This window comes from Panthera onca, chromosome C2, assembly GCF_046562875.1.
Source record: "Panthera onca isolate mPanOnc1 chromosome C2, mPanOnc1 haplotype 2, whole genome shotgun sequence".
Lineage (NCBI taxonomy): Eukaryota > Metazoa > Chordata > Mammalia > Carnivora > Felidae > Panthera > Panthera onca.
This window is the reverse complement of record NC_138347.1, coordinates 8,274,661-8,287,577: the sequence shown is the minus strand read 5'-3', so window position 1 is coordinate 8,287,577 and position 12,917 is coordinate 8,274,661. Positions and strand designations below refer to the sequence as shown.

General features: G+C 54.5%; 1 protein-coding gene across 2 annotated transcripts in view; it reads right to left on the bottom strand.

Annotated features, from left to right (window-relative positions):
• Nucleotides 1-2,113: 2,113 nt before the first annotated feature.
• VPS26C (VPS26 endosomal protein sorting factor C) overlaps nucleotides 2,114-12,917 on the bottom strand; it is a 45,063-nt gene continuing 34,259 nt past the window's right edge. The window contains exons 5-8 of one of the 2 annotated variants that reach the window (XM_060640867.3): nucleotides 10,470-10,544; nucleotides 5,799-5,949; nucleotides 5,406-5,558; nucleotides 2,114-2,824 (exon numbers count right to left, since the gene is read on the bottom strand). In XM_060640867.3, coding sequence (XP_060496850.1) covers nucleotides 2,742-2,824; nucleotides 5,406-5,558; nucleotides 5,799-5,949; nucleotides 10,470-10,544 — 462 coding nt within the window. In that variant the 3' untranslated portion in view covers nucleotides 2,114-2,741. The remainder of the gene's footprint in view (nucleotides 2,825-5,405; nucleotides 5,559-5,798; nucleotides 5,950-10,469; nucleotides 10,545-12,917) is intronic. The other variant, XM_060640869.3, reaches the window with a different exon arrangement.

Below are 12,917 nucleotides of genomic sequence, written 5' to 3'. Positions count from 1 at the left end.
CTCTCAGCTCGGAGGGTCACGAAGATGTTTGTTGCACACGCGTGGGTACCTCCGGCCCTACCAGGCCCGGGCCCCGGTGTGGGGCTCCTGCCCTTCCCGCCACCCGCTCTGGGGCGGGGTTGGGCTGCCAAGCCTCCCGGCAATCTGGAGGTCTGAAGAGGTGTCCCTTCCTTCCTCCCGTGGCCACACAGGGTGGGGAGGTGAGCCGTTCTTACACGTTCGGGGACGGGTGTCCCGCTTCTCCGCCATCCCGGAGGGCGCTGAGCTCCGGCTAGGCTGAGCTGGGCGGCAGGCTGCTCCTGGGCCCACGGCCTCCTCATCACACAACCACACCCAGCAGCAAAGGAGTTGGAAGTCAGTCCCTACTCAGGAGGCCTTGGGTTCACGGAAGCACATTATTTCGGAAAAAAAATTCTGAAAGGGATTGTGGGATCCCAGAGTGTAGCCATCTGCCACAGCCCGCATCTCTGCCTGCACGTGGAGGTAATCTTCTCCCCTAAAGTTTTTTAAATACTTTTTTAAACGTTTATTTTTGAGAGAGAGAGAGAGAACATGCGCAGGTGCACACAAGTGGGGGAGGGGCGGAGGGGGGGACAGAGGATCTGAAGCAGGCCGTCAGCCTGATGTGGGACTCGAACTCATGAACAGGGAAACCACGTTTACCTTAACTGATGGAGCCACCCAGGCGCCACCCCCCACCCACCCACCCCCGAAGTTTTAAGAGGAGAATTCAGACCCAGACTGGGAATTATGAGATTCCAATGGTGGGGGCAGACGGGGCACCAGGGTGTTCTTCCCCACCAGCTACCAGAGCAGGTAGGCTCAGGACATCAACTGGACGAATTCAGGCACAAACGCTTTGGCTTTTTCACACCTGATTTCTGATCTACCTCTTACCTTTACGCCGGAACTTACAACATGGCCGAGAACTGGAGCCAGGCCCCTCGCCTGCCGATCTCTGACAGCGGAAGTGCGTTCCTGCCTCGAGGGGCGTTTCCAAATTAATACAGGTAGACACTCACGGTTCAGACTCTTTCCTTCCCCTCCCCCTCCTCTGCTCTTGCTCTAATGGGCGAATTTGGCGGCCCCGGGCACCTGACAGCGGATACCCCGGCCCCAGCCAGCCAGGACAGTAGCCGGGCGGTTGCCGCTGTCCGAGATATCTACACATCTGTGTTTCCCTTAAAAAGCCACGGGAGGGTAGCGGCAAAAAAAAAAAAAAAAAGCAGCCACTGGAGGTGTCTGGCCAGGAAGGGGAAGGACATGGCCAGCCTGAGGCCCTTGCCTGGGCCACTCGGGATCCAATGAGACGAAAATCAAAGCAGCCAGGCTGCTGGCAGGTCTTGAGTTAATAGCCCCTAAGAAGGGCAGTCGTCATATTTATATCCATAAAACCGGTTAGCTAAGGAAATTCTATAGCAACATACATCCCAAACCTTTTCTCAAAATTCTTATTTAGCTTTTTTCTTTTTTCACTAAAAATGACTTCTGCCTTTGAAATTTCCCAGAAAGTATGGCCTCTTTGTCTTCTGATACTCTAAACACATCATCAAAGACAATTATTAATGCCACGTGAGCATAAAGGGCGATTTATAAACCGGAAACGCGTTCTCTGGGAGCCAGCTTCGGAATGACTCCGTGGATAAGCGCTGTCAGTTTCGCTGGCGAAGCCCCAGGATAAGGCGGTGCCTGACCCAGGCGTGTCCGTCCTGGGCCTCACCCGTCGCAGGACGCCATCGCGGAAGAGAGCGGCGTGGCCGGGGTGCGGGGGGGTCAGCCGGTCGCCTTGCTCAGGCCTGACCGGGCGGAGGGACCGTCAGGGAGGCCAGGGAACGTGCGAAGCACACGGCTTATCTCTGAGGCCTGTTCGTTGCGGACCAACAGATACAATGGCAGGATCAGAAGGAAGAAACGCGTCGCAACAGGCTCACATTCCGCGAGCCACGTGGCTTTACCGAACGCACCTCCGTCACGGGCTTGGGGGCAGGCCAAGTTCATCACGTCCGGGGCATTTTCCCAGCACCACCCACCGCAGAGGGGTCTTCGCCTACTGCCCCGGGCACAGGTCTCCTGCCATTCGGAACCCACCCAGCAACAACAGGTGCAGACAGACGTTTTTTCCTCCCGTGCCAGGAAGGGACGCTTTATTCCAGTTCCCTCAAAACTTGGACGTTGTTATGAAAAATGTTACAAAAGGACTACAGAACAGAGTCGGGGAAAAAATGCCACACCGTTCTAGAGGACGCCGCCTTGCGGCCCCGCGCGGATGATCCGCAGACCCCGTCCCCGCAGCCCCGCGCGGGCGGAATCCACCAACGTCGTAAGCCGGCCGCTTGCCCGTGACCATCCGGCGAAGCTGCTTTGCTGCGGGGGAGTCTTCGGTGCGGAGGGTTTCCTCGGCCTCCGGGATCCCACTTTCCGGCCAAGCACAAACGGCTGTTTGTAGTTTTACTGCCTCTAAAAGGGGGCAGTTAAGTCAGGAGTCCCAGGAAGTTTTGCTTTCTGCCAGGCGATCTGGCCAAAAACAACGGAGTCCTGTTGAGTCTTAAAGAAGAGGTCTGACGAGAGGCGAGCACTGGAAGCAGAAGCTTCACAGTGACTGTGGTCGGGGGTCAGCTCCGTTTCTGACACAGATTCATCGAGAAAAGAAGCACAAGCTGCGGGCTTCGGCTCCCATGGGTCGGCCCCCCAGCCGCATTTCCGCCCCGCAGCTCCCGCCGTCCACACTGCCCGCTCCTGGGCTACATCCTGCACAGCTTCAGCGGAAAGTTCTCGGTGATGAGGTGATCGGGGTGGAGAAGCACAACGATGTTAACCTCAAATTCTGAGAAAAGAAAGAACGGGTGTCACACTCACCTGCCCCCGCAGCAGAGGCCACAGGCCCACCGCCCGGCTCTGAAGGTGAGGGGCGCACAGGCAGCCCTGGGGGCTTCTGTGCCCACGACCCGCGACGGTCACCCTCAGCTTCCAGGGGAACCGGGGAGGACTCTCTCTAGGGGAATTGGTCTTCTCTCCTTGGAACAGGAAGAGGTCAGCTTCTCAACCACACTTTCCTCATCCTCTGTCCTTACCAGAGAGAATCTTCTAGAATCCTTTCTGCTCATTCATAGTCTTGCTTTTTTTTTTTTTTTTTTTTTTCCATCCAACAGTTCTTCATGGAAGAACCGACTGGGAACTGGCCAGCTGTGTGGGTCCCTGTCTCCCACCCCAAATGAGAGACTGCGGTTTCACTGTTGTTCTTTGCGGGAGGGGTTAATTCACCCCAGACGCCGGTTCAAAGAACGGTCTCTCGTTGACGACGGCAAAAGCGGTGTGTTTGAGCGGGGAGCTCCGTGCCAAGAGGCCAGGGCCAAGCACCAAGGCAGCTCGGCTGGGGAAGGGGCTCTGCAGTCACCTCACCCAAGGCCCTCGTGGCTGGAGTCCTGAGGATAGTGTCCCCGAGGGTGTCTGTCTGCCTTCCTGGGGGGGGAGGGGGCGGCCCTGGCAGGAGCTGTCGGCCAGCAGCGCCCCCGTCTCTCTCCTCATGGTGACAATCGCCACAGCACTCGAACGGCCTGCTGGGACTCTGGTGGCCATCGTCTTCCCCCATCCCCCCGCCCCCCTGCCGTCCTCCCTGGAGGGGGCACGGCGTGGCTGGATGCCCGGCAGGCCGGGAAGGCCCAGGTCAGGGAGCTGGTGCTGGCTCTCCTTACGGCAGAGAACACGGGGCAGAACAGCCATTCCGCCCAGGCTCCGGGGCCCTCAGCCGGTCCCCGCGGGAGGACCCGGGCCCGACGGAGCACTGGGTCACGCGTGGTCAGCACCAGCAAAGCTGAAGGGGGTACACGCAGGTACCGCTGGACACTTGGGACATACGGCTCGCTCCCACCTCCCAGCCAGACGCTCGGAGCCTCACCGCAGCCGGGCCCATGGACGGCAACTCCAGGGCCCACGGGAGCTGCGGGGCCCAGCCATCGGGCCCTCCTCCCTCTGCTGCGTGCGCTCCCGACCAGCCGTGTCCGGCGGCCTGTGAGCCCCACCAAGTCCCTACTGGTGTCCGGGAGCCTGTCAGCCCCAAACCACACGAAATTCACGATCAGGTCTGAAGAGCATTACTGCTGTCCCGGCTGAAGGACTGAGGGCATGATTTATATGGAAGAATTGCAGGCTCGCATGACATGTTATATGGATACTTTCTAAATCTGATAGAAACAGCATGCAAAAAGTTAGGTGCTTAAAATACAGCACAGAAGAACAAAAATGTTTAGAGCTCTTGAAGTTTATGTAGAAAAACCAAGTGAGAAAGCAACAGATAAGCTCCTCCTTCTGGCTTAAAATCAAAGTATGCTGAAATAAAACACGGCCTTTAGGGCGCCGTGGGCAGCGTGCTGGGGGCCTGACGCTGGTCGCCAGGGGGGCACCTGAGGGGGGAAGCGGGCAGTGGAGGGCGCTCGCTCTGCACTCCAGCCCCTGGCGCCCTGCCCTCTCTGCTGTGGGCACACACCAGCTATTCGATAATCATACACATGTTTTGTGAGAAAAGTCACAGCGGCGGGGCGCCTGGGTGGCTCAGTCTGTTGGGCGTCCAACTTGGGCTCAGGTCATGACCTCACGGTTGGGGAGTTTGAGCCCCGCATCGGGCTCCGTGCTGACAGCTCAGAGCCTGGAGCCTGGAGCCTGCTTTGGACTCTGTGTCTCCCTCTCTCTCTGCCCCTGCCCTGCTCATGCTCAGTCTCTTTCTCTCTCTCTCTCTCTCTGAGTAAACGTTAAAAAAACATTTTTTTTTTAATTAAAAAAAAAAGTCACAGCAACTTAGCTCGGGTCAGATCTGACCCCATGCTGTCTTTAGCAGACATCGCCGTCCTTGTAGGTGTTTGGCAAACAGTGGAGTCTGGTGCCCTCTGCTCCTGCCACGGTGTCCTGACCCCACGACGTGCTTGTTATGATGTCACATGGCAGGTAAAAGCACTCAAGGGGCTTCACAAATATTCGTCATGGAAAATGACCAAGACGCCGCCAGCTGGTGGAAGACAGCAGCCTTCACGGTGATCACACTGATGGTCACGTCCGAGTCTCCCCCAAATGCCAGCCTATCAGAGGAGCCTGCCTGACCTCCTCACGCACACGGCGGGCTTGCTCCCCGCTGTGCCAGTTTCCTTCTCGGACCCACGGTCCCTGCCCCACGGCGACAGGGCCACGCTGCCTCCCCGTGGAGGGCCGGCGCCGCTCACGTGTACGGCCAGGGCTGGCACGGCAGCCTCTCGGGGAGCTCCTGCCGAGCGGCCGGAGGACCGGGTGCTCTGGGCCGAGCCCGCCCCAAGCAGACCCGCGTGGGTCTGGGCCTCGGGCACTCGGTGGCCCTTCTGCGGGCCCCGCCTTCGCGGGAGAACCCCGGCAGGCCCGGGGCAGGGAGCCAGCGCGCTTACCCACTTTGAAGTTGGTGGTCTCCAGCGTAGGGCAGGTGAACAGCCGGGGGAAGACCATGTATATGGGGACAGACAGGCTCCGGCAAACATCTCCGTCGGCGATCTGAATATTCTGAATCTCCGTGGCGTCTCGGGCATATCCTTCGGCGCACCCTGGGGGAGGCGGGCCGCCGAGCGGTCAGGACACAGCGGGTGTCCAAACGGGCCGAGCGAGAGACCCCGGGGACCCCGTGAGCACCTGTGTCACCCCGCTCACCCGGCGCTGCCGTCTGCCCCACGCGACTCGAGCCGCCTCCCTCCGCGCGGCGCCTTCTCCCACGGACACGTCCTGGAAGCGGGAGGCGCGCCCTTCGGCCCGCTCCCCCCTCGGCCGGCCGGCCGCCGGGTCCTTACCGCAGGTCTCCACGCGGACCAGCTGCAGCTCTATGCTCTTGATGGCGGCCTCCGAGCTCTCGACCAGCAGCTCGCCCGTCAGCGGCTGCGTGATGACGCAGCTGGTTGAGCTGAGATGGCCCCTGATGAGAAACTTGGGGAGCAGGGCTCTCTATGACAAACGGAAGCGAGCCGTCAGGGACGAAGGTGCCAAGGGAGATCGCGCCACAGTCAGCCACTCGGTGCAAGTAAAAACCGAACGCGAAGCTGGGTAATTTTCGTAAAACCCACGGTCGGGTCAGCTAACAGACTGAATTACTCAACAGCTGCCCGCAGACACCAGGCGTCCACACGGCCCGCACGGAATGGCCGGCTCCCTCGGAGCTGTCCCGATCGCCTAGATCAGATCTGGAAAGCTCCTTCTTGCCAAGCAACACGACCGAAAAACGCCCGAGGAAGTTGCCAAGAGCGCGTAAGGGCCACGGGCAACTGGTCACACATACACCCAAAAGGTTTTAAAAAAATAATCGACTTAAAAATGCCCCCAATTACGTGCGCCTGGGTGGCTCAGTCGGTTAAGCGTTCGACTTCGGCGTAGGCCACGATCTCAGGGTTCGTGGGTTTGAGCCCCGTGTCGGGCTCTGTGCTGACAGCTCGGAGCCTGGAGCCTGCCTCAGATTGTCTCCCTCTCTCTCTGCCCCTCCCCTGCTCATGCTGTCTCTCCCTAAGAATGCTCTGCTCCCAATTATGCAATTTTGAAAAGCCAAGGCATTTATTTTATTTCAAGGACATTTAAAAAATTTTTTTACATTTGGTTTTATTTTTTACTATTTTTTTAAGTAGGCTTCACTCCCGGTGCAGAGCCCAATGCAGGGCCTGAACTCATGACCAGGAGATCCAGACCTGAGCTGAGATCAAGAGCCAGACGCTCAACCAACTAAGCCACCCAGGCACCCCTCAAGGACATTTAAAGAAAACGATTGTCATCAATGCTTGACTAAACCTTCTGGATGCTTCCTCTGTAGACCTAAGAACCTGGTCACAGGTGGATGATGATTTCTTGTGGGAAGTGGATACAAACAGAGGTAACTGTTCTAGAAGCCTTCACCTCGCTGGTCCCAGTTACTAAAGTGGAGTTTGGAGCACTGCTGTCTCACAGAAACAAAATGCAGCCAAAATGGGAACCACCTATGTAATTTAAAATTTCCTAGTAGCTATATTTTAAGGAGTAAAAGGAAACAGCTAAAATCAACTAACAGGTCCAAACTCTCCCTTCCATATATAATCAATATTAAAAATTACATTTATATTCTCTTTCTTTTTGAAATCCAATCAGGACCTGACACCCAGAGCTCATCCCAGTTCAGACCAGCCACACCTCAGGGGCCAGCGGTGGCCGTGACTGGTCTCCCCTGTCGGGCAGCGCCGGAACTGGGGTGGAGGGACCCGCACCTGCTGGCCCCAAGGGCAGAGAGCTCTAAAAAAAGACTTGATTCAAGACAAAGTTCTAAAAATAACTACAGAGAGGCTATTTGTTCCGAAAACTAAAAAGCAGTAGCAGTCTGCATTAAAATTCTTTTAGGCAACTGGCAAAAAAGAAAAGCTCTCAACGCCCAGCTAAAGATTCTGACTAATAATTCACTTTACCCCTCCTCCCGGGGACATGACGTTGGCATAAACAAACAAACAAAAAAACAAGCTACACAGAGAAAGACTAGCCCGGTGAAGTGTTTCTGTGAATAAAAGTGCACGGACAGTGAAGCTCCCAGCTCAGGGAACCACGTCCCGCGGTTAGAAGACAGAGCTCTGCACACGCGTGCTCCCAGCGGGCCCTGGGCAGCCCTGAGGTCAGAGGTGGGGCCCACCCGGGGAAGGGGCAGTCGGGGCGGGGCAGTCACAGGGATGGCGGAACTGGCCATGGGCGGCCTCTGGGGTCAGCGTGTCCCCCTCGAGGGGGACTTCCCACCCAGGACGCTCCCAGAGCAGGCTGGGCGAGCGTCCCCATTTACGGCCACAATGCAGAACGACAAGGCTCTGACCCCAGAAGACAAGCCACCTGCACACCTTCACAGAGAGCCCACAGGGCCGAATGCCCCTCCCCTGCAGCAGAGCTCCTCAGGTAGAGTGTGCGTGTGTAACCACAAGGACAGATTATCATTTGGGCCGAGGACAGAGAGTCTGGTTAACAAGGCAACACACGTTTGATCCTCGTTTATATAAACATAAGCTGACACCCAAAAACCGATAGACACTTGAGGAAAATAAAAGCAAGAAAAAGAGGCCGACGCCAGCAAACAGGATCACCAGGAAGAGAGATGAAGGGCCGTGTGTCTGCAGGAAGAGGCGCTATCTTGCGAGAGGAACTGCTTGGAGATGAATCACACTGCTGTTGAAGCAAACGTTTCTTTTATTATTATCATTATTATTATTATTATTATTTTTTAACGTTTATTTATTTTTGAGACAGAGAGCGACAGAGCATGAACAGGGGAGGGTCAGAGAGAGAGGGAGACACAGAATCCGAAGCAGGCTCTAGGCTCCGAGCTGTCAGCAGAGAGCCCGATATGGGGCTCGAACTCACAGACCGTGAGATCATGACCTGAGCCGAAGTAGGACGCTCAACCGACTGGGCCACCCAGGCGCCCGAAGCAAACGTTTCAATAGCTGGGCTCCATACCAACCAAAGAGCAAATCAGTGAGCTGGAAGACCGAGCCGAGGACTCTGCTGGGATGCGTCTAAGAGACACTGAGAGATGGTCACAGAGCTGAAGGAAAGACAGCTGAAGGAAACATCAAAATCTGGGCAAGGGCTTAGACGTTCCACAATGCTAAGGATGGGGAGATACTGGAAGTTTTCAGGGCTGGGTAAGGAAGAGGGAGGAGACACAGATGAGCTCGCACAAATTTGGGGATCAGGTCATCATCAGAATCACGAGGCACCAGAACACCAGGCAGCTACTTCCCAAGTTCTAAGGGCAAATGAAATTAGAGCCAGAGTCTTCGACCTGAACAAACTAGGGTTCCAGTGTCTGGTGTCTGTTAGACACTCAAGGATGTAAGTTCACTCCTTGCCCTTTCTGAAAGAATGACTCTAGGATGTACTCCAGCAACACAGAAAATAAACTGAAGACACACGAGAATGGGAGAGGAAGCAACAGGCAGCAATGACCACGGTGACACCTCCAGTAAAGCAGTGACAGTTAAATCCTGACTGTGATAGTTCAGGCAACTATGAGAAATGGCTTCTAAGCCAACAGAGGCTTAATTAACACTGAGAAAAGTGAAACAGACAAAGCGCACCTTAGATTTCAGACCATTTCAACAAACAAGGGTGTGGTAGGAGGAAAATGCGAAAATGTTATAAACCTTCCGGCAGAAGGTTCTTGTTCTCCGTGTTGTTACTGAAACGCATGATTGTCTCTGCATGTTTGAACATTTGGGGATCACTGTTAGGAAAACAGAAACAGGATGTTAGAGAAAAAAGGAGCAGGTAACAGTACGCTAACAGAAAAAAAACCCTGGCGACCTTAACCAATTAGACCAAGGCCGGGCAAAGAGAGAAACATTAAGGTACACCAGAGGGTGCAGGACATGACGGAAGGAACAAAACAAACTCGTTCAAAGGATCTGGCTGGGTGCTCTTTACAAGACGCTCTTGGATCTACTCAGCCCCCCTCCCCTCTCCCGTTCTGTCACCTGGTTCTGTATTGTTTAGATTCCTAAGAAACACAAACCAGTTAAGAGCATGAGCGCCAACTGGGACACCACCGGGTAGTTCTCGGGCTGAACAGCCGAGGCCGGGGAGGGACCAGGGCAGTGAGATCCGGGCCGCGGCCGCAGCCTCAGCCCGTCACTACCACCTGCACTCCCTGCACGTGTCCAGTCATGTTCAAATCCCTGTGAGAGTACAAGCCGACCGGGCCATGGGGGTCCTGTCCCCTCCAGATGGTAAAGGGACTTTCTGAGAGGCACCTGAGGACGCACCCCTGCCTCCCCAGGGAGGCCAATAACCGCTCCTGTGCCCCAGGCCTCCCAGACTTGCCTTTAACCCAGATGACAGGGTCCGGACAGCAGAATGCGGGATGACAACAGGGAAGAAGAGCCAGGCCCTCGGACAAGAGAGCAGGTGGCCAGCTAAGAAGTGAGGGGTGCGGGGGTGGTCGGGACTCAGGGAAAAGGGGCTCTGACTGCAGCACAATAAAACCGGAGGAGAGGGGGGGACCATGGTGGGCATACAGGCTCCCGGAGCAGCCTCTGAAAAGCATTCTTCTTCCAAGTAGTTACCGAGTTTAAAAAGAAATCAAACCAGGGGCGCCTGAGTGGCTCAGTCAGTTAAACGGCCGACTTCAGCTCAGGTCATGATCTCACAGTCTGTGAGTTCGAGCCCCTAGTCGGGCTCTGTGCTGACAGCTTGGAACCTGGAGCCTGCTTTGGATTCTGTCTTTCTCTGCCCCTCCCCGCACTCACATTCATGCACGCATGCACACACACACACTCTAATACAAATAAACATTAAAAAAAAAAAAAAGAAATCAAACCAAAAATCCAGGCTACTTTGGGTACAGAGATAATCAGAACGTTACTCTTGCTGATGACCTCATACCCAAAGAAGGAACCCTTGGTCAACGGTCTGTCCGCGGGGTCCGGTCACCAAGAAAACATCTCTGGCTTTCAAGTGGGAGATGCACGTACCTCTCGGACGTTCTGCAAGGTTTCGGGAGTGATAGTGAAGTCCACAGGGCTCGGGGTCAGCTTCCCCTTCTGAGGCTAAAACAGGAGGTAAAACCAACATCAGCGGCTTGAAGGCCCAGGGTTCCACGGGTCCAACTTCCCTTTCCGTTTTTAAATTTTTTTTTTTTTCTTAACGTTTATTTTTGAGACAGAGAGAGACAGAGCATGAACAGGGGAGGGGCAGAGAGAGAGGGAGACACAGAATCTGAAACAGGCTCCGGGCTCTGAGCTGTCAGCACAGAGCCTGAGGCGGGGCTCGAACTCATGGACCGTGAGATCATGACCTGAGCCGAAGTCGGACGCTTAACCGCCCGAGCCACTCAGGCGCCCCTCTCCTTCCGTTTTTAAACAGACGAAAGGCAGCAGAATGGATCGGGGGGACGGGGAGCTGGCAGTGCGAGGCAGCTCACCTGGGTTCTACGAACACAGCTCTGCCGAAAGACAGTGTTGTGCTCTTTGTCACATTTCTTCATCCCCTGTGACTCAGTTTCCTCATCTGTAAAATGAGGGACCACTTTCTTAACCCATCAGGTCCCTTTCAGGTCCGGGAATTAAAAATCAGACCTAAGAACCAAGGGTAGTAGTATTGGAAGGTATTCACGTTAAAGCTTTAGAATAAGAGCTGGCGCCAAGTACCTCTGATGCGCTCCTGACCGAGCGCGACGAGCCTACGGGGTGCTGCTGCGGTCACCGGCCCCACTTCACAGACGAGGACAGTGAGGCACAGAGAACTCGGACGGTCTCAAGTGGCAGAACCGAGAGTCAAACCCGGGTGGTCTGGCTCCAAGGCCGGCACTGTGAGCCACCCAGCCGTCCACATGTCCACCGGGAGGATCACTCCCATTAAATAATCACAAATGTTGCCATCGTCAGCCAAGCACGGTCACCTCCACGTTGCACAGCTGCGGAACCCATCGGCACCGCCGAGCTTCATGAGGGCCTGCCTGGCGGATTCCGCTCTGGCGCTGGGATCCCGAGGCCAATGACAGCCAGATGCCAGGAGCCAAACTGCCAAGTTTACTCATTTACCAAAGGCGTATTCTACGCGATATTCTTATTAATAGGTTCATGAACATAGTCTTTAGTGGACATATTCTTCCTCATGGCATTTAAAGGAGTACTTAACTTGTCGACTAGAGATCACAGCATGGTTTTAGCCTTCTCATGAAATCGTTCGTAAAAAAGAACAGGATTATTTTTGTAGTTTTTTTTAAGATTTTATTTTTAAGATTTTAAGCCCCAACATGGGGCTCGAACTCACAACCCTGAGATCAAGAGCTGCATGTTCCAGCAACTGTGCAAGCCAGGCACCCCAAGAACAGGGTTCTTTTTTTATTAGTTTTTTAATGTTTATTTATTTTTGAGAGAGACAGAGAGGTAGAGTGTGAGCAGGGGAGGGGCAGAGAGAGAGGCAGACACAGAATCCGAAGCAGGCTCCAGGCTCCAAGCTGTCGGCACAGAGCCCGACGTGGGGCTCGAACCCACGAGCGGTGAGATCATGACCTGAGCCAAAGTCGGACGCTTAACCGACTAAGCCACAAGGCGCCCCCAAAAACACGGTCCTTGAAGGCTGGGTGTTGGTAAGCTGCCAGGAGCATGGAGGAAGCCCCACACGGCCCTGACCCACACACGGCACCAGGGTCAGGGCCTGCCCTGAGCTGACCTCGGACAGGGCCCTGCAGTCATAAGCAGGCTGGGGGTCGGGGGTCAGGGAAGACCTGGCCTGGAGTGTGGCTCTGGGCAGGGGGCTGAATTTGGGTTTATTCTCCTTCACAAAGCTGGAGGTTCTTTTTGTTAAAGACATAAAAGGGTGTATGTCTCTTTTACAGAATAATCCACATTAAAGAAAAAATATTTTTTTTTGCTTCCATGTGAAGACCTTTGATACAAAAAAGGAAAATACCTAAATCACATGACTTCTAAAAAAAGGTAAATATTTTTAATATTTTATATAATACATTATCACTAAAAGACACTTAAACAGTGATTATTAAACATTTAATAAGGGGTTAATGATAAATGTTAGACGTCCTAAAAAAAAAAAAATCACAAAAATGATGGAAATAAAGGACATCGGTGATTTTGCCCATCTTCTGCACAAGAGATTTAAGTCTTACATTTTTATGTAACCATGACTAAAAGACATCCATGGACATTTCATAACAGTACAAAAGAAATACAATTGCAAATTTTCCACAAAAGCAACGTGCCTCCCCGCGGAGCTCTGTAGAAGCCCCCATTTACTAAGGCACGTGGCAGGGACGGTGGGAGACGTGTGGGGTCCCCGGGACGCGGCGCCTTGCGCAATTACCTACGAAGGGAAGCGAGTCAGGGAAAGCTAGTGGCTTCTGCGTCTGTCCAGTTTGGTGCCATCTTGACACGGCCCGCAGCCCCGCAGAACCCGTTCGC